The 26,865-nt window shown below is 40.8% G+C and overlaps 1 protein-coding gene across 1 annotated transcript in view; it reads left to right on the forward strand.

The window, feature by feature from the left end:
- The window catches only part of ZFAT (zinc finger and AT-hook domain containing), a 136,983-nt gene extending 111,877 nt beyond the window's left edge, over positions 1–25,106 (forward strand). The window contains exons 14-16 of the mRNA XM_084621848.1: positions 7,905–8,028; positions 10,734–10,864; positions 22,766–25,106. Coding sequence (XP_084477974.1) covers positions 7,905–8,028; positions 10,734–10,864; positions 22,766–23,005 — 495 coding nt within the window. The 3' untranslated portion in view covers positions 23,006–25,106. The remainder of the gene's footprint in view (positions 1–7,904; positions 8,029–10,733; positions 10,865–22,765) is intronic.
- Positions 25,107–26,865: the final 1,759 nt, after the last annotated feature.

Raw genomic sequence — 26,865 nt, forward strand, 5'->3', positions numbered from 1 at the left:
TTCCCTTTTTATCTTTCCTTTAAAAAATTATAGATTGACATAGATTGATTTAAAATCTTTCCCTATTAAGGGGTAATCTTTTGTTATTTTGCTTGGAGATGCTGGGCTCTTGGGATTTAAAAGGTGTCTCTCCTGCTGTGAGACTATCCTGATAAGTGATGGGCATTTTCAGTACCTCCACTCTTTGGGAGATACTCATGTTCCCAGTGAGTGTAGGATCTGCACTTCTTTCAAAGGTAGATCCCGAAAAAATAGGGAGATCAAGTTTTAATTCCTGATGATGAAGTAAGCCTTACGACCAGCTTCAGGGGCAGAGGACAACCCGCACCACATACACAGACCTCCCAGTACGGTTAGTGCCCTGTCTACCTCAAGATCTCGGTCATTGGCAACTACTTGAGACGTAGGCAGTACTGGTTACATCTACAGCACTGAAGACCTCAGCAAAGGTAGCATCGACATCTGCTGCCTGGATGCAGAAAGAGATAAAGACTAAATCTCTGAGAAAGTCTGACTCCGATGCCCGAGAATGCTATGGAGACCTCGGTCCCAAAGGGAATTCAGTGCAGGCTCTGAGTGCTTTCTGTACTGCAAGGACAGTGAAGACAGATTCAAGAAGTCAATTGTCATAGACAGACTTGGTACCGAGCTCAGGTACCCATACCCAGAGCTGCAGAGCCACTTCCAGGAGTATTCTATGCGTGTCCCCAAACAACAGTCGGTACTGATAACATGGAAGTGTATGATACCGAAGACTGTTCAACTGCCTATGTTACTGATGTAATCGCAGTCGACTCTTTCCAATGCCAAGCCCTGGGTGCCAGCTATCTTGGTACCAAAGCCATCCTCTACAGGTTCTTGCTCGACCCATTCTTTGATGCCATTGGTACCTCAAGAATTTTGATACTTCAAGGACCTTCTAGTATTTTTGGAGCTGGAGTCTCCTCTGTTAACTGGTACCGCGGGTTTATCCACACCAAGACTTACTCAGTTACCACCCCCCATTAGTTAAAGTACCATACTCGCTGTTGTCTACCGTACAAGTTGAACAGTTATCCTCCCCCACACCTTGGAGTATGTTTAGAAGGACTCCTCAGACTCTCAGATATTGGTACATGGTTTCCCTGTCTACTCTAAAACACATAACTGTGTCTCTTACACTGATTAATTGGCAGAGGATAGACCTCAAACGACACCCACATGACAAGAACACAGATGGATGCCTCCACCAATATCCTTGTTGGGACCTTTGGGCATTCTGTTGTCAACAATTTGCAGCAATTCTTCACACCATCGGAGGGAGCAAAGAAGGGCTTATTCTCCTCTAGCATAGCTTGTGGCAGAGGTGGTTGAGGGGGAGACCTTGGTGGTGCAAAAATCAAGGGTAGACAAGGAGTTGATGCCTTTTACAAATATTTCCTCCTCATTGCCTGGTGAAGCTGTGATGCCTCCACTGCCTTCTGTGGCAGATAACTTCAGGCAGTTCTAAGAACTGATTAAGCGAATTGCTGAAATGCTTCAGATTCCTTTAGAAGAGGTTTAAGTATCCAACCATAAACTCCTGAATATTTTATAGTTTAGCATCCATTCTGGTCAGTGAAACTCTTATGGAACCCACTAAATCTATTTGACAAACCCCAGCTACCACACCACCTACCTACAAAAGGGCAGATAAAAAGTATCCTGTCCCTGCCAGGGAATCAGAGTTTTAATTTTCTCACCTGGATCCAGATTCCCTGTAGTGGAGGCTGTTAATGAACAAAGCAGATAACATACCTCAAAGTCCACCCTGTACAGCAAGGACCACAGGAGGCTTAATATTTTTGGCTGAAAATCTTACTCTTCAGCCACACTTCACTTTAGAACAACGAACCATCAGGTGCTCATGGCCAAATTTGACTGTTTGAATGGCAACAAATTCTATTTCTTTATGGATCATCTGCAAGAGGAACATAACCAATTTAAGGCCATTATTCAAGAGGGTCAGCTCCTGGCAAGAACATCACTCCAGGCCTTCTGGGATGCTGCTGACACTGCATCGTGTTCAATGTGGTGTTCATGAGAAGAGCATCTTAGCTTTTGGGCTTCCCAAGTGAGGATCAGAGCACCACTGAGGACCTTGCCTTTGACAGTCACACTCTCTTTCAAGATTTGACAGGTACATCTCTCCACATTCTAAAGTACTTGAGCTATGTTAAGATCCTTGGAAATTTATACTGCTGTAAATTAAAGGAGATTTAGCTGGTCTCAGACAGCACAAAGAGCATGCCCAACCCCGTATTCAACTTATTGTGGAACAGCTGAGCCCTGAGCCAAGAGACCAAAATACTCTAAAAAGAAACCTCCTTCAGCTACAGCTACATCTTCTCAGCCATCCACAACCTCTAAGTGACAGTTCTGATGACTTGGTCGAGAGTCTCAACCCCCCGATTGACTAGGACTTACAGCTGCAATATCAAACCCCATCCCCTCCTTTCGGATGTCACCTCTCCCATTTTCAAGCTGCATGGGAGAATATAACATGGAGCAAATGGGGTTTGGAAGCCATAACATTTGGCTGCACAGTCCATTTCAGTTCTGTTCCCTCCTATCCATTCTCCCTCCCCTTCCCTGTTCAGGGAACCATCTCATGATTAATTGCTGACATGAGGTTGCCTCACTTCTGTGTGTTGGGGCTATAGAACCAGTTCTTGTGCAGCACAGGGGAAGGGTATTCTATTCAACATACTTCCTGATTCCAAGTGGAATGGAGGTTGAAGGCCAATTTTAGATCCCAATATCTAAACAGATATGTGGAACAGCACAAATTCAGGTTGGTGACCCTTTCAGCAGTAATTCCCTTGTTAGATTCAGGAGATTGGTTTGTGATTCTCGACCTACAAGATGCATATTTTCATGTGGCTATTCACCCTTCACACAAGAGGTTTCTTTTATTTTCTAATCAACAATGATATCTACCAATACCAGGTGCTTCTTTTCACCCTATCTTCTGCCTCCAAGATATTCTGGCAGTAGTTGCCATCCACCTACATCGTTGGGATATAAATGTTTTACCGTTTCTGGATGATTGGTTGATTGGGGCAGATCTTATCAGGAAGTGGTGGTGGCCATAAATGTGACACATTCTCTCCAGAAGACATCCCTACAAGTAATTGACATTGGGAGTCTCAGGAAGAGTACGCTTCTTCATCAGAACCATTCCCTATTCAGGGCATCCTGGGGGATGCAGTACAGCAGAAAATATCATCTCTGCTCCTGCTTCCAAAATCAGGTCTTCTTTCCCTCACAGACCACCTCAGGAAGAGAAAATGGTCCACTGGGACATTGAACAGGATGACATGCAAGAACCAGATTGCCATTAGAAGAGACTGGACATATCTACATCTTCCCTGGATGAAGCCATCGCTCCAGTGGTCCCAACCCAGCCAGACAATTAACACATCTTTCAGGAGTTCACTGGAACAAACAGTTGACACACTGGAGATTCAAGTACAGGAGGAGTCTCAGAACCAATTGGTCATCCTGCACTCCTTGATCCCTGGCAGGTGTGCAATGCCAATAAATGAGAATGTATTGGAGCCGGCCAAAGAGCTCTGGTCATCCCAGCTACCATCTCCCCTCAAAGGGGCTTGAGTATTTTTATAACTATCCAACAACTGGGTCCCTAGTTCATGAGAAGTCTAAACTGCAGAGTCCACCCAAAATGACACTGGGGTAAAGATCCAAAGAAACTGGACTACTTTGGCAAAAGGCTTATTCCTGAGCCACCTTTTAGATGTCTGTTGAATTACCATGTGTTCCAGGTTAAATAAAACTTCTTGATTTGGAGCTGGATGTTGCAGTTCATTGAGAGACTCCCTCACAGCAGAGAGAGGAGTTAAACTTCTTGATAATGGAGGGACAACTAGCAGTTCACTCTTCTCTGCAGGCTTCTCTCAATGTCTGACACAGCAGCGTGTTGTATAGCAGCTGCTGTTACAATGTGCAGGGCTTCATGGTTGCAGTCTTCGGGAATATGGAAGGAGGTTCAAATGACCATGGGGGGACCTTCTCTTCAAAGGCTGTGACCTATTTCATACACACACTGTCAAAGCCCTGCACACTTTGAAGGACTTAAGGATCACTTTGCAATCCCTAGAAAGGTATACCCAAACCCTAAGGAGGGAACTCTACAAGCCTCACCTATCAGAGGCAACCCTCCCCTAATATTATGGATAACTAAGATCTTTAGAGCCCCTGAGGAAAAGAGAGGTTGCAGAGGAGAAGACCCTTCTGCCACACACTCTGCACTGACGTCATGCCAGAAAATTTGACAGGATGGTTGAGAGTCTGCATAGAATAGCAGGATCTACTTTTTCCCCCACTTGGAACTATCTTTTATTTTTAGGAGGCCTGAAACCAGATTATCTCAAAAAAGTGGGTCATGGAAATTGTGGATAAGAGGTACTCTGTCCAGTTCCAGTCCCTCCCTCTCTGACACTTCCCTCTCTCATTCTCTTCAGGGACACCCTTGATAAGATACTGTTAAAGGAAGAGGAAGCCTTTATGCAATTCAGAGCAGTGGAAGAAGTCCCTATAGAATTCCAAGGTGAGGAGGGTTATTCAGATTATTTCCTAATTCCAAAGAAGAAAGGGAACTGGCATCCCATCCTGGACTTCCAATGACTCAACCAATTCATACATTGCTTCAAGTTCAGGATGGTGACCTTCACTTCTATAGTTCCTACCCTAGATCTTCAATATTAGTTTGCACTCAATTTACAGGACACCTGTTTCCAGATAGCAATTCACCCAGCCCATAAGAAATACCTTAAATTGGCTGGTTGCTAGTCACATTACCAATACAGCATGACTTCTTTTGGTCTCTCCACTGGTCCCAGAGTATTCATAAAGTGCCAAGCATTCATGGTGGCTCCCTTAGGGAGGAAGGACGTGCATGTCTACCTATACTTCAACAACTGGTTAATTCAAGGACAGTCTCCTCAGCAAGTGAGCAATTCATCAAAGGTAGCCTTCATGCTCTTCGCTGCTTTGGGTTTCAGAGAGAACAAGGAGAAATACAGTCTGACCCTCACTGAATAGATTTCATAGGGGCAATATTGGACTCCGCAGTACCAAAAAGCCTACTTGTCACAAGACAGATTCCTCACTCTTCTGAACTTCATCAGTCAACTCCAGGCTTGCCCAGTATGAATAGTTAGAGCATGTCTCAGACTAATGGAAAACATGGTTTACTGCTCCTACATGTCGCAGTTTGCCAGACTCCACCTACACGCCACGCAGACTGGTTGAGATCAGTGTAGCTACCTGGAAGACCCCATATAATCATGATATTTATGGTCCCACAAAAGTTGTCCCCTCGTTAGATTGGTGGAAGGACCCTCCTGCAGGTGTACAGCAGAGGATCATTGTCACCGTTCCTATCAACAAAGACACTGGTGATGGATGTAGCCACTCTTAAGGCTTGCCTAAGCAGTGTGCTAAGGTGCACCACTGGGGTGTGAATTCTTGTGTGCACCAGAGTGCACTCACTAAATACCCACGTGGGCCCTGCTGGCGCTCACTAAAAATTCCTTTGTGTGCGTTTGTCGTGCAGTACTGTGTCAATGCACCGTAGGACTCTTCTAATGTGTGCCAGCAGGGTCCACACAGATAGTTACAGTTAATGCAGGACATGCTGGTGTGTACTAGAATTCACACCCCAGCTGGTGAGGATTAGGTTATTGTGTAGACAAGCTCTTGTAAGGCGATCTCCTCTAGACCAAATTCAGACACAAGGCCTCCCCAAGAACTAAATCTCCACATAAATATGCTAGAGCTAAGAGCCTTTTGCCTAGCATACATGGTATTTCTACTCACACTCTGAGGAACCACTATCCAAATACTGATGGACATCACTATGTACTACGTCAACAGGCATCGACAGGCTCAATCACTGCCTCTTTGCCAGGAATCAGTCCATTTCTGGGAATGGTGTGTTTATCATCACCTCACTCTAATGGCCCTACATATTTCAGATTTTAAAAACACGCAGGTGGACCAGCTTAACAGACACTACTCACGCACTCATGAATGTTCTGTCAGTGATTCAATTCTGTGAAGTATCTTCTGTAATGTGAATAGACCTGTTTGCCATGGACAAGAACAGCAAATGCTAACTATCCACTCTGGGAGTGAGCGGGAGGCTGGGGGAGGGGGAGAATCAAGCCCAGTCTCCCTGTCAGCTGCCTTACTCATCCCCTGAGCACTGGGACTTGTGTACGTTTATCCATCCATTTCATTCATACTTAGGATCCTGACGAAACTTGATGAAGGTGGGATGCAGCCCATAATATGCTGCTAGCCCCAGCATGTAACAGTTTTGGCTACATAGTTTTCACACACCCTATAGTTGGTAGGTTCTTCAAAGGACTCATCCATTTCTTTCCTCCAATCATACGGACCCTAACCTCCTGGGACCTCGACATTATGTAATAAGGCTGATGGGGCTCCCTTTGAACATTTAGCGACCTGTTCCTTATACCAGCTGTCTATGAATATTGCTTCATAGTGATAGTAAACTCAGCTTGAAGAGTAGGAGAGATCCAAGCTGTCACAATAAGACCACCATATACAGTATTCCATAAGGACAAGATAACATTGAGGCTTCACCTAACATTCTTGCCCAAAGTTGTTACTGACTTTTTCCTGAATCAAGTGATTTGCAAGTTTTATTTCCCAAGACTCATAACGGTTAAAGGGAAGCTTTCACACCTTAGGCATAGTCAAGATTGACTGTTCAGGAATTTTCCGTTACATTCCTGGCCTTTGTTGACAGGATGAAGAATCAAATGATATCTATAAGAAGTTCCTGATTGTAACTGATTTACAATAGCTCAGTTGGACCCATTTTCACAGATAAGAGCCCATTCCACCACACTGTAAGCAGCTTATCTTAAAGCTTAAAGGGCTTTTCAGTATGACATTTGTAGAGAAACTACCTGGAGTTCAGTTCACACCTTCACTCGACATGACTCCTGACAGAGGACTCCAGGTCAAATGCCTGATTTGGCTGCATTGTCCTGCAGTCCTTGTGTCAGCAGATTCTGAATACCACCTCCATGAAAAGAGAGTATTGCTTGCGAGTGAACAGAAATGGGATCTGTGTGGACAGTCAGTTGAAGAAGAGTGGTTTCTCACTCTGTAGTAACTGTGGTTCTTCAAAATGTGTTATCCACTTGTGTTCTACAACCCACCCTCCTGCCCTGCTACTGCAAAATCCTATATCACTTGGATTCTGCTTTAGGGAAGGAACTGAAATGTCGTTGTGACTGACCCAACGACTATGCCCTTGGCTATTAGGAGCAAGTATGGTCCCAGCAAGCACTGCTCTTTAAAAGAATCTGATCTCATGTGATTAGGGCACATGCAAACCAGAAGCTGGAATACTTGTGGACAACATAACTTTTTTTGCAAGGTAAGTAGCCAATCTTCTTGACACAAAGGGTCATTTTCTGGCTTCAAAGGAATTTGTCCAGATTTATATTGGCAGTGTAGGTAAGAGGAGAATTTGGCCCAAAATGTCTTCCTTAGAATCTAACAAGTGTGTAATTAGGTTATTAATTATAAATTACATGCACAATAAAAATAAAGTCAAATTAACGTGGCATTTTGTAAACGAATTTGATGCAACTATCTGGACGTCTAATAGAAGTATAAATAAGCTTATGGGGTGAAATCATGGCTTCCATTGAAATCAATGGCAAAATTTCCATGAACTTCAATGGGGCCAGGATTTCTCATGTTCTTCCATAAAATATGTTGTTATAAATCTGTCATCCAGTTTTTCCTTATTTAAATTTGGGGCACCAAGTGCCCTCTGTAATTCTCAAGAGTTAAAATGAGATCATTGACCTGTTTTTTAGCTAACAACTGAAATTTCTGAGGAAGCATCCACTCAGTATCTGCACATCACAGAGGCTGAAGACGTTCAAGGAACTCAAGCTGCTGTAGCTGCATTGCAGGACCTAAGATATACCTCAGAGAATGGTAACGGATATTTTTAGTTTGAAAGGGTAGACTAGATCTTCTTTTCATCAGAGTTCCCAACTCCTGTGAATACAGTGGGAAACTTGAAAAGGAAATATTTATTCTTCTGTGTTGATTTTTAAAAAGGTATTTTCTATATGGTAGTGAGGTACTAATACTGTAGTGTGGTAAACATTTCTTTGTAAGGTCATCTGTAATCGTTTTTAAAAGGACAATGTCAAGTTTTTGGACCCACAGTGTGGTTTACCAGAGGAGTTCTCAACCTCTTTCTTTCTGAGCTGCCCCCAACATGCTATAAAAACTCCATGGCCCACCTGTACCACAACAACTGGGCCTGCATTGGGTGCGGGCGGGGAGAGCAAGCAGGGCAATTGCCTGGGTCCCCATGCCACAGGGGCCCCTGTGAAGCTAAGCTGCTCAGGTGGTGGGGCTCAAAGCCTTGGGCTTCAGCTTTCTGACCTAGGCCCCAGCAAGTCTAATGCTAGCTGTGCTTGGCGGACCCCCTGAAACCTGCTCGCTGACCCCCAGGGGTCCCAGATCCCTGGTTGAGAACTGCTGGTCTACCATAAAGCGGTTAGAAACTGATTAGGCATGTCAACCAAAAATTTTTTTTTTCATTTTTCATTCATATTACTGTTTATAAGAAATTAAAAATAATTACCACTGCACACCCAAATAATTACCAATGCACACTCATCTATATATACAGTGATCATCAATAAATCATCAACATTTATTACACCACTGTTTTTGACCTTACTACAGTATTTGTGGAATTTCCTGTATGAAATATAGAAAATATCATAGTACAGACAAATAGCATGACAGAATAAATGTTGAATGTTTAATTGCGATCCTCTAGATAACATTTGTGCCTTGCTGCAAGAGTCAACCAGCCAGCAGAAGATATACAGTTGAATAGTTAATCTACCGTGTTCTCAGTTAATTATGATGGTATGCAAACGAGGAAATAAGCCCACCAGAGCTGTATTGGCTTGTGTTTGACAAGAAACGGGAGCACTAATTTAATATTTGCTAAATGGAAAATGACAAAATCGGGAGGGAAAGAAGAAATTATTTTCAAGCTTCTGAGAGTACTAAAACAGAAGAACAAAGTGTGTGGGTATGAGTTTGATGAAGAAATAAACAAGGGTCTCTGTGATGCTGCCTAGCAGACTACTTATCACAGGATCCCACTTTTGTAATGGATCCATTACTATGACTTAGTATAGTCATTCTTGAAATGTATATTGTTCACCCTTGATCCCTGACCTGAATTCGGAGGGATTATAATTTTGGGTAACACACATTTCCTTTGCTAAGCATGTTAATTTGGTAGCAGAATGGAATTTTCAAGCATATTAAATGAGGAGGTATCACTGACAATTTATATATATATATATATACACATATATATATTTTTGCATTTTCCCCCAGTGGGAATTCTGAATACATCGGAGGAATCCTTTGCAATCTTTGCCCAGTCATGCATACATTTAAATTTAAAATAAGCATAATATGGGTTAAGTTTAAGCATAAAGCTTTCAAAACATATTTTGTTAGTTTAGTGTTTCAGACTTTTTTGTTTAGAATATTTTTTTGACATATTTCCTTTGGAAAAACTTGAAGAGAAGTAACATCTTGTCCAGAGGCAGAGTTATACAGTCACACACCAGAACAAATTAAAACATACATTAAAACAAGCAGAAATAAAATAATGTTGACTCATACAAATAACAGCATGTCAACTTCTTCATATTTGAAACTTAAGTTATATCGGCCATGTTCTCCCCGGAGTGGAGTTTGGGGTTAGGGACCCAGTTATGGCCCGCTTAGTTCTGTGGGCTGCTCTGTCCCTGTCCCAGCATGAGCTAAAGGAGCTTAGTGGCTGCTGTAACATATGCAAACTGAGTATCAACATAACGTAGCTCTGCCAGGTTCTTTTCTTCCAGAGACATCTAAAACACAGATAGGTGGGCAGAAGGGATAGGAGTTCCTTACAACAAAAGGAATTTTTCACTGACTAGCTATGGCCATGTTCTGTCCCCTTCATGCTGCTGTAGGGTCATAATCTCAGTTCTGTATATTCTGTAAACTGACTATTCCTCTGTCAGAGCCCCACACACTCAGAAAATGAAAAAGTGTGGCAAAAACTGCTATACAAATAGAGTGATCAGGCATGATCTTTCTAAAGAGAATTCATTTTCCCCTTCAGCGCATTACTGACAAGGGTGGTTGTTCTGGGTTGAGAGGAACTGCAGATGGTCAAACAGATGGCAATGGTAGATAAACAATATACTAAATAGCTGTCCTGATTATTATAACTTTAGAGTTCAGATTCTGTTAAAGCTGAACCGTTAGCAAATACTCATTTGGAGTCATAAATCTTTGCAGCTTTGTAGTTTACAGTTACTGCTGTAAGTTCTGCCTATTGATTGTTTAATCAATTAGTTCTTCTAGATCACTTTCAGATATGGATAAAAATGAACTATGCAAATGCCCGTCCTGTTCCTGAGGACACTTATTTTGTGAATACTTTCTCCCATTGATCCACTATTAAAATGTCATGTTATTGAGCTGCTTCTATATATAGGAGGAGTTCTACATGTGAGGGTGGAGGCCAGAGAGAGAAGAGCATTTTGATTCACGGAGCCTTAGAGCTGTCTTGGCTATAATTGTCTTGTGCCCATTATCTTTCTAATAAGGTGAAAGACTTGACTCTACCGCTGTAAACATCCTTCAGCAAATCATTGAATTGGGGTCAGAGACCCATGATGCTGCTGCTGTTGCTTCTGTGGTTACCATGGCACCTGGAACTGTTACAGTGGTAAAGCAGGTAAGAGCTCTTCTGTTCCTTAGAAAATACACATTTTATTCTCATTAATTTTTTCATAAAATATTTATTTATTTCACAAAGGAACTTTTATCTCTTTAAATGAGAGTACAGTGAAGGCCAACTTTTGAATAAGAATTAAAGGATTGACTCATTCAGTATAATTCCATCTTCTGCCGCAGGCGGGTGGAATTTTTTACTTGTGTGCATAAAGGTTGGATATTTGCGCATAATAGTTGTTGATTACTTTCTCTGTGTGTGAGCTTCCAGCTTTTTCAACATAAGATGTCAAAGAACTTACTTTCAGGATTTTTAGAACAAAACTGAAAGTAGTTTTGTTAGTAAATTTATTCAGCATGTCTTTATTTTGCATTAAGCTAAGGTAGCATTAGCTCTTAAACAGCAATTTTTTTCTGAAAAATGACTGTAAACTTTACTGTAAAAGGAGCATATTTTGTATTCCCCATGTAGTCAGCTCTACTGATATTTGTAATAAAAATAAGGTTTTTGTTTTCACTTGATTGACTACTTTTCAGACTCTTAGTGCTACAGAACCAACACCACTCAGGGTTTGTCTTCATTGAACAGTTAACTCAAGCTCTAGCTCAAGAGTTACCCCTAACTCGAGTCCTGTCCACACACAAAACCGCTTAACTCGAATGTGGTGGTAACTCAAGATGACTGACCCCTCTGGCCCTCACCAGCTGTTAACAGTGTCACTGTTAACAGTAATCCAATACTTCTTTGTATCTGGAGTATTATTTCACAGCAGGCTGCTTTCTTCTAAGGTGAGCTGACCTAACTCAACAGGATTTACTTGAGTATAGATAATTCGAATTTACGCTGTAGTGAAGACATAGTCACAGAGAATTAAGATGGATTCTGATCTTCCTTGTGCATCATTAAGATAATTGCTTACCAAGTTCCAATCAGATATACCTGTGCAATCCACTGAAGACAACGAGATTACATAGGTGTCACTAAGAGCATATTTGGACTGAAAAATTTGATTGCTGGTGATAAATATGAGGAAAAGAAGTCAAGCATGACTTTCAGAACCATGTGAAATTAGCAAGGTAGCTATGGTCGGTTTCCTTTTTTCATGTGTGTTGTCTGGTGGTACGGAAGTCTAGAATTCAGGTGCCTGTAATCTGATGCTACAGCGTCTTTATATGTATAACAAGGTACATGCACTAAAAATGTAATATACTTTACATTGCTGTCTACATCAAGAAGCCATTTGGATAAAGCAGAAGTGGTTTCACTAACCTCTTTCCACTTCTTTTTCTTTCCATTAGAGGCATGGCAGCCCTCAGCTGAGGACTAAACTGAATTTGGACTCAGCTCCCCTTGCCGCAAGCTCTTAATGGCTGTTACTATTGTTGAAGTCAAACTGTAGTTGATTAGGTGACAGCAGAATTCCCTTTCTGGACTAATACACTGTGCAGAGTTGCCATTAGTTTGAGAGGTAACTGCAGAAGCAAGGAGACAAAAACTAATTACCAGCCAAGTTTAGAATGCGGCTTGGTGTTTTAAAGAGCTTCATTTTTTTTTATTTTATTTTTTTTACGGTAGATGTAATCAAATCCACACTCTGCCAACATGCCTTGGTTACCTGTTCTCAGCAACTGCACATAAGTCCTCGCTGTTAAAGTCTTTAATGACATACAACTACAATATTTGATGGGCTTTCTGTTGCCCTATTTCTCATTGCAAAGACTTCAAATGAAAATTTGGGATTCTTTAAGAAGAGTTTATTAGATGGCCAAAAAGCCATGATTCTGCATTCAAGAAAGAGGACAACTTGGGCTAAAAACCTGTCCTGGTTCAATGGAGAAGTGAAGGCAACGATTAGAAATAAACACATTATATATAACAAATATAAGAAGAGAGAAAATAGATAGTAATTGCTATAAATTAGTCAAAAGTTATGAAGAGTAGAAAATTGATAAAGTAATTTAAGACAAGTAAAATCTATAGCTGACAGAGCTAAGGACAACAAGGAGTTTTTAAAAGTATATTAGAAACAAAAGAAAACCTAGCAATGGTAGAGGCCTGTTACTAGAGGAGGATGGTAAAATTATTAATAATGATGCAAAAAAGACATTAATGTTCTATAAATACTTCTGCTCTGTACTTGAGGAAAAGCTGAATGGTGTGTTCAAATCACTTGAGGATAATAGAGTACTTATCAGTCCATTAGTAACTAAGGAGGATGTTAAACAACATCTACTAGTGATAAATATTTTTAAAGCAGAAGGTCCAGATAACTTGCACCCAACAGTCCTGAGAGTTGATCCTGTAAGAAATCTCTGGCCTGCTGATATTACTTTTTAATAAATCTTGGAATATTGCGAAAATTCCAAAACACTGGAAGAGTAATAATGTTGTGCCAATATTCAGATTAACAAATGGGATGACTTGGGTAACTACAGGCCAGAGATTGACATAGGGTCTTGGTGGCTGCTATCTAGGTCTGTTGGGCGGAGTGGTCCTTGAAGAGCCAGACATCCAAATATGGAAAGAGACCATGATGTCCCACTGACATAGGTGGGCTGCTGATGCTGAGTGGGCTTCCTTAAGACCCTCAGGGCCATGGAGAGCCCAAAGGGAAGGACACATTATTGGTAATGATCCGAGCCTATGACAAAATGCAGAATGCATTTGTGGGAGGGATAAAATAGTCACATGAAAGTAGGTGTCTTGAAGGTGAAGTGCGATGAACCAGTCCCCTGGATCCTGGGATAGGATTATGATAGCTAGCATCACCATCCTGAAGTGCTACGATAGGATGTAGTTGTTCAGGTTCCTGAGGTCTAATGTCAGCCTTTAGTCACTGCCTGGTTTGGGAATCAGGGAAAATAAACAAGGTAGGAAGCGGCTGGAAACAATAGACACCACAATTGCTGCATCTCAAGCTGTGGGTGGGTGAGAAGGAACTAGAGCGGTGGTGGGTCTGCACCGCTTTGAATGCCCTCACTTGGGAGCATGAGACTCTGTTTTGTGCAGGTGCAGACCCTGCTATTTATAATCTCCAATCAAGGGTGCATGGGCGCACACACATCCTGTGGCGGAGCATCCATAGGGACATATATTCAAAGGAGGAGGAGAAGTTGTTTATCTAGACAGTAATTTGTGTTCTTTGAGATGTTTTGTCTCCATGGGTGCTCCACCTCCCATTGTCCTTCCCCCCTGCTGTGGAGTCTTCTTTGCTGTATGGCCAAAAAAGTACTGGAGCTGTGGTGGGGGTTGCAACTCCTAATCTGCCCTCAACTTGGGAGCACGATGCACTGCTCTGTGCAGGCACAAATCCACAAACATTGCTGTTTACAATCTCCGGTCAAGAGTGTACTGGCACTCAGTTTAGCACCCGTAGGGGCAAAACATCTTGAAGAACTCAAGTTACTGCCCAGTTCAGCAATGTCTCCTAGCTAATCTAGTAATCTTTACTCAGCTTGGCATAGGAGCACTAAGCTCCTCCTCACCCTGTGCCCCTGCAGAGGTGCCACCCCACTCCCAGTACTGTGACCTCAAATCTTGGTTCCTCATAGCCCCAACACATCCCTGTTAACCTTCTCCTGGTTTCCCAAAGCCCTATGCAATCTCTCATGCCTTCCAGGGTTACGTCTACACAGCAATATAAGCCTAGGGTTAGTGGAACTCGAGTCAGCTGACCTGTGTCAGGGAGCCCTGGGCTTGAGAGTCTACCTTGCATTTTAACCACAAGTTAAGGATTTTCTGATCCATGCTCAAATTTAGTGCTCTGGCATCCACACTGCAGTGCACAGACATGAGTCACAGTAACCCTATCCTGGAGTGGCTAACGCTGACCTCCCTCCCCTCGAAGTGTTGACACTCTAGCCCTAAGAATGTGTTGCACTGTGGGAAAACTCTACTGCCCACTCTGTTTCCTAACAGTGAGGGTGTTATTGATGGGACTCAGGTGCCCATAAGTAGCTCTTGAGTACATACACCACATAATTAGCTTCTCTGGTGGCTGGCTCAGTAGAATAACTGCAGTTTGAGAAGGCTTTATGCTGAACTACCACCTAATCTGAGAATTGGGCTCTCCACCTCTAAGATGAGTCACATTGGCAGGAAAATGCCCATGTGCCTCTGTCCTGAGGATAATTAGGACATCAGTCCCCAGGGCTGTCAAACTAGGTAAAATGAAATTTTGCAATTCTTAATTTTTAAAATGGGACATTCAGTGAAGGTGTTTTTGTTTGGTTGGTTGTTTTTGTCTGTCTGTTTTGAAGTTTGACATAAAATGTAGGTTTCAGAGAAAAACACACACATACACCAACCTGGCTGCAGTGTGGATTCAAGTGTCTGCTCCCAACACATTCCCTGGGTCACTTCCTACCCTTGAGCCCACTTCAGGTCTGTCTTCCACAGGCAGCAGCTTGGCATCTCCATCTATCCCTGTAGCTGGTGGACTTTCCATAGCATAGTCCGGGATACCCTCCTCAGCAGTCTGGAGAGCTGACAGTCCTTCAGCAGGAGCCTGCAGCACACATCCATCCTCTTCCTCAGCTAGCCACAACTGAGATGATGAGTTTGTTTTTATCTGTTCCCTCCACAGAGAGCATGGGCAGCAGGGACAAGGGGGTAGGGCCTCTTGGGCCTAAAGTGATTGGTAAACCCCACTTGACAAGTGCAAGGTTGAGACACCCCATCACAATCAGTATTAATGAAAATTATTTTGTTTTAAGTAATGGGACCTTTTTTTCAATGAAAGAGTGAGAAGGAGAATTAACCTTGTACTGAAATGATGCCAATAAGAAACTGCAACTGTAAACCACAAAACTTAAAAAAAATATTATTTCAATTACTTTCTCCCTCCAAGTATTAAATCAAATCAATTTCTTTCTTATCTTAAACACAAACATCTAGTGCTTTGGACACTCCTACTTTCTTGCTATCTTTGTAAAGAAAGGCAGCTTGTATTAAAAAGGAATTCACTCCTTCACTTTTCAACCTACGGCCCCTTGCCACTGAGTTTACAATTGTAAACAGCTTGACACCAATCGGTTCTTTTCCCTTCCCTTTTACACTTCAGTGTGATCTCTTTCTTTTTCTGCTAGCCCTGATGCCAGATTAGTATAAGCACTGATCCTGTATCAAATCCTAGAATCCTTTTGCTCCCCTTTCCTGCATCTTTTTCAATATTTCCATTGTCCTACAAACATACAAACAATTGTGTCCTGAATTGAGGTCGCATAGAGGCAGAATTGGCCCATGAAGAAAAATGGACCTGAAACTGAGTCATGGTAAATTACCTCATTCTATCCTTGGAAAGTACAAATACCAATTTTTGATGCTTAAAGCAGCATTTATGTGCATTCTTCTGTCACAGATTTATTCATTCTGATGTAATTTGTGTTGTAGATTCACAGTCTTTTCCTAGACCTACTGTGAAGCCTACTTTTTTTGTGTACCAATTCAACTACCTGCTTGTCCGCAAGCTTACTCTTTATTCCCTGTATTCATGCTGATAATCTTTTACCAAATTCCGTATATTCCGTGTAGGCATATTATCTGGCCTCTTGTTTGTCTTCCCTCCAGAGGACTGCTTTTAAGATTATAATCCAGTCCATTCTTCTTGATCTTTTAAAAACTTTAAACAGCATTAACATGACTCTGCTGAGTCATCTGCTACTTGCCTTACCATGGACAACAGAAAAGCCTTGGACAGCAAATTTTTTTTATAGCTGGCTTGAGCCTGATGCTATGTCAACTTTTAATTACTCTGAATTCCTAACTGTTCTCCCTGTTGTGATTTTAAGACATGGTCATATTTCACTTTCCCACTGAAAATTTTATTTCACTTTCTATCCTATAACCTTGAGTTTCTCCTGTGGATTGTGGGACAAAAAAAATCACTCCAAGTATCAGCAGTATATCAGCATCATCTGTCATTAAGTTCCCACTTTGGTCCTTTAATGGCCTGACTGAGTCCTTGCTTAGAAGTTTGGTTCTTGTTTTTCTAAAACAACATTTATTTCAGATACTTCTATTTCTTGTATTATTTTTATGTAATTTTTTCATTAGAAACCCACTTGTCTTAGGAGTATATTGATATCTAAACTGGGAAAAATTGATTGCATGACAGCTATGAAAATGTACAGCTGCTACAAGGAAATATGCATCAAATGCCTGAGAAGAAACAAAGATGTCAGTCTGGAGCATTACCAGTATGGTCTGAAATTGACAAGACTCTATGCTGCAGGTCTGACAGCACTGGGGGAACAGAAGCTTAATCTTGTCAGTTTCAAGCCACTTCAGCACTAATGCTCCTATCAGAATCTTATCCAGGAGAAGATCTGATGAGGAGCTTTCTTTGTGGTACAGTATTTGAGTTATTCTGGATCTGTTAAAGGGAAGGTAGAGAGATAGTAGTGAAGCAGAGAAACAGATTGAAGAAAGAGGGAGATTTAGAACTAAAGAGTGATTGGGAAATAAACAAGGTTAGAGAGATTAAGAAGTAGTTAATAAAGGATGGTAGAAATAGACAAGAAACAACGTGGGGTGGGGGGAAGAATCCCAATTCAGTGTGAACAGAGGCTGTGACGAAAAAAGTGGGACAGGATGGACAGAAAATAAAGAATGGAGAACACAACCCCCTACTGTTTAAGGTTTTTGTTTGTTTGTTTTTGGTTTGTTTTTAATTCAAATTTTTTTTGCTTGACCCATTTTAAAAGCGCATGGAACAAAACAAGGAGATTGTACGCCAGGAATCAACCGTGAACTGGCCACTCTTAATAATCTGGTGCCATTTGCAGTTCAAGGATGGATATATATTCTTTTCTTTTACATGTTTGTAGTTTCTTGTATATATTTTCTTTATTATTGTGTTTTGAGACTTATTTAAGTGACTATGTGGGTACTATTCTGTCTGTTTAGCCCAGTGTTAGGTCTGGAATTAATTGATTCAGTCTGCTTAAACATGCTCCTCTCCCTTAAATTGAGGGGGGCCTGATTGAAAGCCCACTGAAGTCAATAGAAAGACTCCCATTGACCGCTGTAGCCTTTGGATCAGGTCTTTAGATGTTGAGCAACCACAAGTCCTGCTGACTACAGTGGAAGCTTTTGGATGTTCATTACTTCTTCGGGTCAGGGCCTCCCATCAGAAGAAGACAACATTACTGTTTTGTTGTTAGCATTTCCTTTCTCCCTTCTATAGTGGTGGGGCTTTCATGTCTATTGTTAAATAGCTTTTTTACTCAAATTAAAGCAAAATAGACTTCCTTGGTGTATGATTGCCTAGTGTTTGAGGCTGTTGTTTCTTTAATAGCTATCCATACTTGTATGTTATTTATAGGTACATACAAACAGTTTTTTTAGATATTTGCACTTAAAGTCAAATCCTGGTCCTATTGAGGCCAATGGTTTTGCCTTTGAGATTGGGACTTAAAGCATATCTGTGCAGGTACTGAATTGATTTAATATGCCAGCAGGGCATATTGTCAAATTCCTGTTGCCATTCTTTAAGGAGAGATAAAGGACCAGATGCCTTTCAGCTGCCTCTCAAAACAGAAAAGAGGTCATGGTTGGTAGCCTTGGAAAAAATGGAGATGCCAATAAAAAGAATTGAAAGTGGCATCTCCATTCATTTTGATGGCAGGAGCCCCACTGTCTTTCCCATTTTAGGGATGTAAATTAACAATTTGAGAAGATTATACCCTGTGGAACAATCTTAATAGGGACCAAGTAGAATGCCTGTAAACACTGAGTTGATTTGAAATGTAAATACCCCAAGTAACACAGCAATTTTTCAAACAAAGGATTACCGATAGCTGTCCCAAAGAGCTACCAAAAGCGAGGAACACAAGAAATAAGGGCAATAAGTCATCTTTACTCTATAAGCCTAGGGCAATAAAAACACATGAATAAAGGCAGGCGGGGTGGTCAATTTAACTTTCTTTATGCACCATTTTCATTTCCAAAGAATATAATTGAATAAGTATTAGATTGCTGCCATTGAATTGAATGAGATTCTGTGTTCTTTTCATTTTCATGTCAACTGTGCTATATTTATGTACACACAGAAGACTATGTTAAAAATTATGTATGGGTTTTGATTTAGGATGACTAAAACAAGGCAATCCAGTCAAATTGCATTATGCTTGCTTGCAGCTGTCAATGAATGTAATGCCGCTCTCCTGAGCTGAACCCCATTGTTAGAAGACTGTGTGTCCTGCAATGACAAAGCAAAGTTAGAATGAACTAGAGTCCTTTCCTAAATACTACTAGTGTCAAGCATTGCTGTTTGTGTGCAGGTTTCACAGCCAGATGTGGGATTTTAATTGCCCTGCAAATTCAGCTCCCTATCCGAATCCTCTAGTGATTAGAGGTTTGTCTGGCCTTTTATAGTTTTGAATAGTGCATTTTGTGTGGAGGCCTTCCTTTCACACTGGATCAGCTACTGGAGCAATTAGTCTCATGAGAGGAGGTGATGATCATGCGAATGGAGATTTCTGTCTGGATTCACTTCTGTCTTCAAAATTTAAGCATTCATCTTTTTAAAATAAAGTCAGCCTTTTCTGTTTGTGTAGATATCCTTCCAAACATAAACGAAAGTGGTGTTGGAGGTGCTGAACGTAGGTGAACAATGGTGTGCATGTTTTTGCAAGTGGACTTGGCCTTCTACCTTTCAAAAACGTAGGCCAAGATTTTCAGTAGTGACCAGTGCCTCTGTCCTGAGACACCTTAAATAGGCCTGATTTTCAGACAGCAGGTGCAGAGCCTTTAAACATGTTTCAAGCAGGGCATCCAAAATCACTTCCCATTCTTTAAAATTTTTGCCTTAGCTCTCGGTTTCAACTATTTTAGAGCTGAATATTTTAGCAGTAACACTCAGCTATTCTGGTAATGTGAACAGAACCTGGGTACAGTAGAAGCACTTCTCTGCATCCCTCTCATAAATATAAAGGGAAGGGTAACTACCTTTCTGTATACAGTGCTATAAAATCCCTCCTGGCCAGAGGCAACATCCTGTTACCTGTAAAAGGTTAAGAAGCTCAGCTAACCTGGCTGGCACCTGACCCAAAGGACCAACAAGGGAACAAGATACTTTCAAATCTTGGGAGTGGGGAAGGCTCTTTGTTTACGTGGTGGTTCTCTCTTGGGACTGAGAGAGGCCAGACAGAAATCCATCTTCTCCATCCCATCCTAATCCAAGTCTCCAATATTGCAACCAGTATAGGTAAGCCAGGCAAGGCGGATTAGTTTATCTTTTGTTTTATGTGAATTTTCCCTGTGTCAAGAGGGAGGTTTATTCCTGTTTTCTGTAACTTTAAGGTTTTGCCCAGAGAGGGATCCTCTGTATTTTGAATCTGAATACCCTGTAAATTATTTTCCATCCTGATTTTACAGCAGTGATTCTTTTACCTTTTCTTTAATTAAAATTGTTCTTTTAAGAACCGGATTGATTTTTCATTGTTCTTAAGATCCAAGGGTTTGGGTCTATGTTCACCTGTACAAATTGGTGAGGATTATTATCCAGCCTTCCCCAGGAAAGGGGGTGTAGGGCTTGGGGGGATGTTTTGGGGAAAGATGTCTCCAAGTGGGCTCTTTCTCTGTTCTTTGTTTAAAATGCTTGGTGGTGGCAGCATACTGTTCAAGGCCAAGGCAAAGCTTGTACCTTGGAGAAGTTTTTAACCTAAGCTGGTAAGAATAAGCTTAGGGGGTCTTTCATGCAGGTCCCCACATCTGTACCCTAGAGTTCAGAGTGGGGAAGGAACCCTGACAATCCCCAACTCTGCAGTCTAACCCAACTTGTCGTCCTTACTCAGGCGAAACTTCAACTGAACTCGTAGAACCAAATTCTGCTCTGTTACCTTGTGCTATTCCATTAAGGTAAATGACAATAGCAAGAATTTTCAGGAGTTAAATCCTTTACCAGATGGAGCCCCATGTATTCCCACCAGTATGTCGCAGACATACTGACAGTGGGCCGCCTCTGGATAATTTAACACCTGAACTTCCTTGTTATTGTTTGACCAAGGGCTTTGTGTAGCTTGCTGAACTGAGTGCAAGTTTAAAGGGGTGTGAATTTAAGTCCTAAGAGATTGTGGGTCTCTAGAAATGGTCTGACCAAAAGGATTTTAATATCGAATAAAAAGTCAAAGGAAAAGTCAGTGTATAAAGAGAAGGATGAATAGTTAGAAAAACCATCAAATTAGAAAAGATTGTCAAGAAAACATGATGCATGTAGAACTTCTTCTATCCTTGCCAACCTCTACCACCCAGGACTCATAAACACATGTTTCAAATCTTCATTGTAGAGTTTTTCCCCCCAACTAGTGGGGATAAGAGTATTGACCTTCAAGTGTTTCCTTGAACTTGAGTGTTTAATATTTAATACTTATATAACAGTGTGATAGAAATGAGAGTTGGAAAAACCATATTGGGTCACCACCTCTCTGCTAATTTAAATAACAAGCCCTTTTTCAAATCTGCCTAATTTTGTAGAGGACATGCTTACTATCTGGCTGACCCCTTTTCTTTTTCTAAGTTGCTGTTGTTTTGTATATGTTCAATGTTGCCATCGGATATGGGGTCAGACTCTATCATCAGAGAAAGAAGAGTCTCCTGACTTTGTGCTATAGTACAAAATGGGATACAAGATAATGTATCAATCATTTGTTATCTACTCTTTTATTATGCTTTGTGTATTTGCCTGAAATGCTGTGGACTTTTGCTCTCTATCCTGGGATCTAGCTGAGCAAGCATTATTCCCATTTTTCCATGTTCTTGTTATAAGTAGGGGATTTATAGATATAGTTGGAGATATGAGACTAGCATTCACTGTAGAATATCACTTTGTATAAATTCTGTCAGTTACCTTCTTCCAGTATGAAATAAATCATTGTTTATCGGGGTGGGGGGTCATTTCACAAAACATTTGTTCAGGTTAAATGAAACCGTTTTTATTCAAGCTTGTTTCTAATTTTTTTTTTTTTAAAAAGACAATCTAAATTAATGACATGGAGCAGCAGACTTGTCATTTATGATCCTGCTTCCAAATGAAACTGTCCCTTTATTGAGCACAGCAATATTATCTAGAAAACATTTTTAAAAACCCTGCACTTTTCTTTTATCCAGAAAAATGACAGTTCCAGCCTCTTGCTGTCCCCTGTACTTTTTTTTTTTTCAATTGTTACTGTGTGTCAGAGATTGTGCTTGTTGTAAATGACTGAAGCATCATGGCATTCTTTTACTTTCAACTGTGGACTGGAGCACTGTGTTCAGGACTATAGATGAGCTCTGCATGTTGTATGGATCTGGTGGTGAATGAAGATCTCTTCAGTGAGCTGTAGCTCATGAAAGCTTATGCTCAAATAAATTTGTTAGTCTCTAAGGTGCCACAAGTCCTCCTTTTCTTTTTGTGAATATGTGCAGTGTTACTGATGTGATTTTGTGACCGACTCCCAAACAGAGCTGGTTGATGTACTCTGAATTTTTATTTGTCAATGAATTTTTTGTCAAAACTCTGACAAAAAAAAAAAAGTGAGGTTTTGCAACAATGTTAAATTTTCAACATTTCTAGTCCCAAGCATTTTGTGTGTAGTATTGTACAGGCTATTCTGATGCACACCATAGATAGAGCATTATGGGACAGATCCTTATTTAAATTATGCCACTGGGAATCATGAATAACTCCAATGATTTCAGCTGAATTATTCCAGATTTACTGTAAATGTATAACTTAAAGAATTGTGATAAATTCATGTAGTCAAAGGTACTTAGTATAAATTTACAGTATACATCTGACAGATTCTTTCAAGAAATACCTGTTTGGTTTCTAGCTTGTTCATCTAATACAAGTGCTTTGATCACCACAGGACCATTTATTTATTTTAAAGTTGGAGCTTGTATAAACTCTTTATTTCCTTTTAGGTGAAAGAAGAGGAACAATCAGCCAATCACACTGTAATGATTCAAGAGACTTTGCAGCAGGCATCAGTGGAGCTGGCTGAACAGCATCACCTGGTAGTCTCATCAGATGAAGTGGAGGGAATTGAGACCGTGACAGTATACACACAGGGTGGAGAGGCCTCTGAGTTCATAGTTTATGTGCAGGAAGCTATGCAGCCCGTAGAAGAACAGACAGTGGAACAATCTGTTCAGGAAATCTAGACAAAATATTTGTAAGCAATGGCTACACAGTACTGCTGAAGCCAAACTCTGAATTTTCAATGAAGACTTAAGGACCGATACGAGCTGGGTGCTAGCAAAACTTTCAGCTGCTCCCTAGTCCTCTGGTTATTGATCAGGCTGCTGGCATTTTGCCAATCAATAACACATTCTATACATTGAGCCTCATATAGGCTGCTGAAAAAATGCTCATGTTTTTATATTTTCAAGAGGAAATATTCTGACACTTCTAAAAAATTGTATCCTGCAAATCCTCAGAAATAGTTGGTGAGTTAAAAGCCATTTCCCCGCAGGGTAACAAAACAATATCTATGTCATCCTGCAACAAAAGGTAAGCCAGAATGCAAAAGAAAAGTGGGCTGATGGAGACTTTAGATAGCTTCCTAGGAAAACTTCCAGGTTTTGGTTTTTTAGTTTGATACCTGCCTTTAGTTTCATATGCAGTTCAAGAAGATGGTACACCTGAACTCAGCCACATGGATTTAGAGGTCGTTCAACCCTTTTGCTGGGATTTTTTCAGCACCTTTATCTTTCGAGAGTGTTCTTTTCCCCACTCATGTTTACTCAGCTATGAATTGTCAAAGAAAGAAGTGCATTACGTGTACAGTAATGTTCCTATTCTAGATCTAGATGTGAAATTACAGCATGCAAGCCCGTGAACCTGCAAACATTTCCACACGTGCTTAACTTTATTCAGAAGAGTAGTCCCCTTCAAGTCAATGGGACTACTCACATGCATACTGCTAACCATCTGCTTGCGTGTTTGCAGAATCAGGGCCTAAATAGCCGTAAAAAACCACAGTACACACATGAAAAGCAGTTGTCTGAATTGTTGTCCCTGCTGAATTAGTGTAGATCTGGTGTAATGACTTTTTTTCAGCCACAAATTGGGATTTTTCTTTTCCTCCTGGAGCCTGGTGCATTGTTTCAAGGAATGAAAATTATACTCTCTTTCAAAGCAACAGTAATCAAATGAGAAATACAAAAATGGTTTGATGGTTTGGATTCTTTAAAGTTCTAGATGACTTTAATCGCACTTCTGTGCTCTGCCTCCCCTTACGTACGGGGGGCACAGCAATGAAGGAGAGCTGTGGCACCTCTAATAATTCTGCGCCATATTGTCCTCCCTTTGCTCACACTGAGTAGTGCCTTACTTCTTGAGTAATCCCATTTATTTCAATGGAGACTAAGCTTGAGTGAGGGTGGCTGAATATTGGCCTTGGTAATTATAAAGAACTCATGTCTGATGGCAGGATACAACGTAATTATGGAACTGTATAAAAAGGCATTAAAGGGGCATAATAAATTCTGAAATGTTGGTGAAATGGGAAAATAGACCACTCCCACCTTCCAAATATACTAGAATAAAACTGCTACCAAAATTAGACTCCAGTCTTATAAATATATCGGCACATGCTTCACCTTACATATGAATACTTTCACTGAAGTCAATGGGACTACTCATATGTAATGCATGTGCTTACGTGTTTGTAGGATTGTGGCCCTGGCAATCAAATTGAAACCCTTGAGCTGTAATCAGAAGACTGTCACAGACTGACACTGGTATATGCATGTGAGATGATGCTTTGGTACTGTGAGGTACTGCCAGCAATATACATTAATTCTGAATGGCAGTGAACTGGTTATGATTTAAATACTTAGATAATAAGAACTATCAGCATCTCCTTGAATAATGACTGTCAAGTACCATGCAGTGAAATCAAACCAGTGTGTCAACTCAATGAAATATTGTTTTGTTTTAAATGGTCAAATACCCAGTATATGCCATAAAAGATTTTTGTTAATATGTATTAAAATAGACATGTTTGTAAATATACTGCTATGATGGTGTAAAAGAAGTTGTACAAAAAATATGAAGTGTATACTGAAAGAGTTTAAAGATTCTTAGTCACTACCTGTACATAGCTTCAGATTTTCATCTTGGGCCTTGCAGTTATTTCTGACAAAATGTTTTTGTATCTAAGCTATAAAACTATTAATAATGCAGAATTGTCATGTTCCATTTGTCACCGTGCCTCAGTGGGTCACAGCTGAGAATACCAGATTCAGGACAAACTGCTGACAAACAGGGCAGACTCACCCCAAACTGGGGGTTATTCTATCATGAGTTATATCAAGCCAGTAACAAAAGTAAACTTAAAAAGAAAAGGAGTACTTGTGGCACCTTAGAGACTAACCAATTTATTTGAGCATGAGCTTTCATGAGCTACAGCTCACTTCATCAGATGCATGCCGTGGAAACTGCAGCAGACTTTATATATACACAGAGAATGTGAAAAAATACCTCCTCCCACCCCACTGTCCTGCTGGTAATAGCTTATCTAAAGTGATCATCAGGTGGGCCATTTCCAGCACAAATCCAGGTTTTCTCACCCTCCACCCCCCCACACAAATTCACTCTGGGGTGGAGGGTGAGAGAACCTGGATTTGTGCTGGAAATGGCCCACCTGATGATCACTTTAGATAAGCTATTACCAGCAGGACAGTGGGGTGGGAGGAGGTATTTTTTCATATTCTCTGTGTATATATAAAGTCTGCTGCAGTTTCCACGGCATGCATCTGATGAAGTGAGCTGTAGCTCACGAAAGCTCATGCTCAAATAAATTGGTTAGTCTCTAAGGTGCCACAAGTACTCCTTTTCTTTTTGAGAATACAGACTAACACGGCTGTTACTCTGAAAAGTAAACTTCTGTCTCACCACACTGGTTAACAAGAAGTCAAAAATGCAGTTTCCTTAGGCATTCTGGCCCCTATTTCACCACCCAGACTCTAGACTTTATGATGAGTAGTTACTGAAAACCAATTTCATCAAAGGGTTCTCCTGATCTCAAGAAATCAGTCACATACCCAGGTTAATATATAACTCATATCTTACCCAATAATCATGCTGCTGTCAAACCTTTAGTAGCTAAAATCTAAAGGTATATTAATAAAAGAAAAAGGAGAGTTAAAATGGTTAATAGATCCTATACATACATTAATGGCAATGCTCTTATAGCAGGTTTGTAGCGGTGACGGTATAGACTTCTGGCTTGTAAAGTCTCTGCTAACTTCCAAAAGGCTGGAAGATCCTCAGTCAATAGTCCAGTATCCTCCTTTTAGTTGTAAGTCCAGAGAATCAGCAGGAAAGAGGCAAAAGGGAGTTATTTCAGGGATCTTTTATACCCTTTGCCACGTACCTGGAAATGTACTGGTTCAAAACACAGCTCACTGCCTCTGTTTGTGGACAGTTACTGGCACAAGATGGAGTCCAGGTCACATGAGCATATCACATGTCCTTACATGGCTTGCTCACTCACAGGGGGTAACCATTGGTGCCCTGGAGGCTGAGGCTTCAGCAGGAAGAGGTAGCTGGGCTATGGCCCATTGTGAGAGTGAAGTGTCTTTGATGGGTCCTCAGGCTTGAATAGTGCATTCACAATGGCTAAGTAGACTGGATATAAACTACCTTGTGGGTGTTACCCCCGGAGCAAACACATTTGAGATACAGGTATATAGTCAATATTCATAACTTCAGCTACAGTGGATTTAAACAGGATACATGGATTTAAACAGGATAATCTTATTTAGCAAATCATAACAATTCCATTGACACCTTACAGGACATACTTTGTACAAGATTTGTTACAATTGTCTTAACAGTAGCAATATCAAGGATACACATGGTCATATTTCAATCATACAGCATCACACCATTCTTTTGTTTAAATGCGGCTAATTTCTGTATGTGTTTTACGAGAAATGCTTCCTTTTTGCAGTAAGCTGGAGGGTGCTGCTTTGTGCCGATGGGGTAAAAAGTCTGCTCCTGCTCCTAATCCTTA

This window comes from Lepidochelys olivacea (genome assembly GCF_965140295.1).
Source record: "Lepidochelys olivacea isolate rLepOli2 genome assembly, chromosome: 2".
In the NCBI taxonomy this organism is placed as follows: Eukaryota; Metazoa; Chordata; order Testudines; family Cheloniidae; genus Lepidochelys; species Lepidochelys olivacea.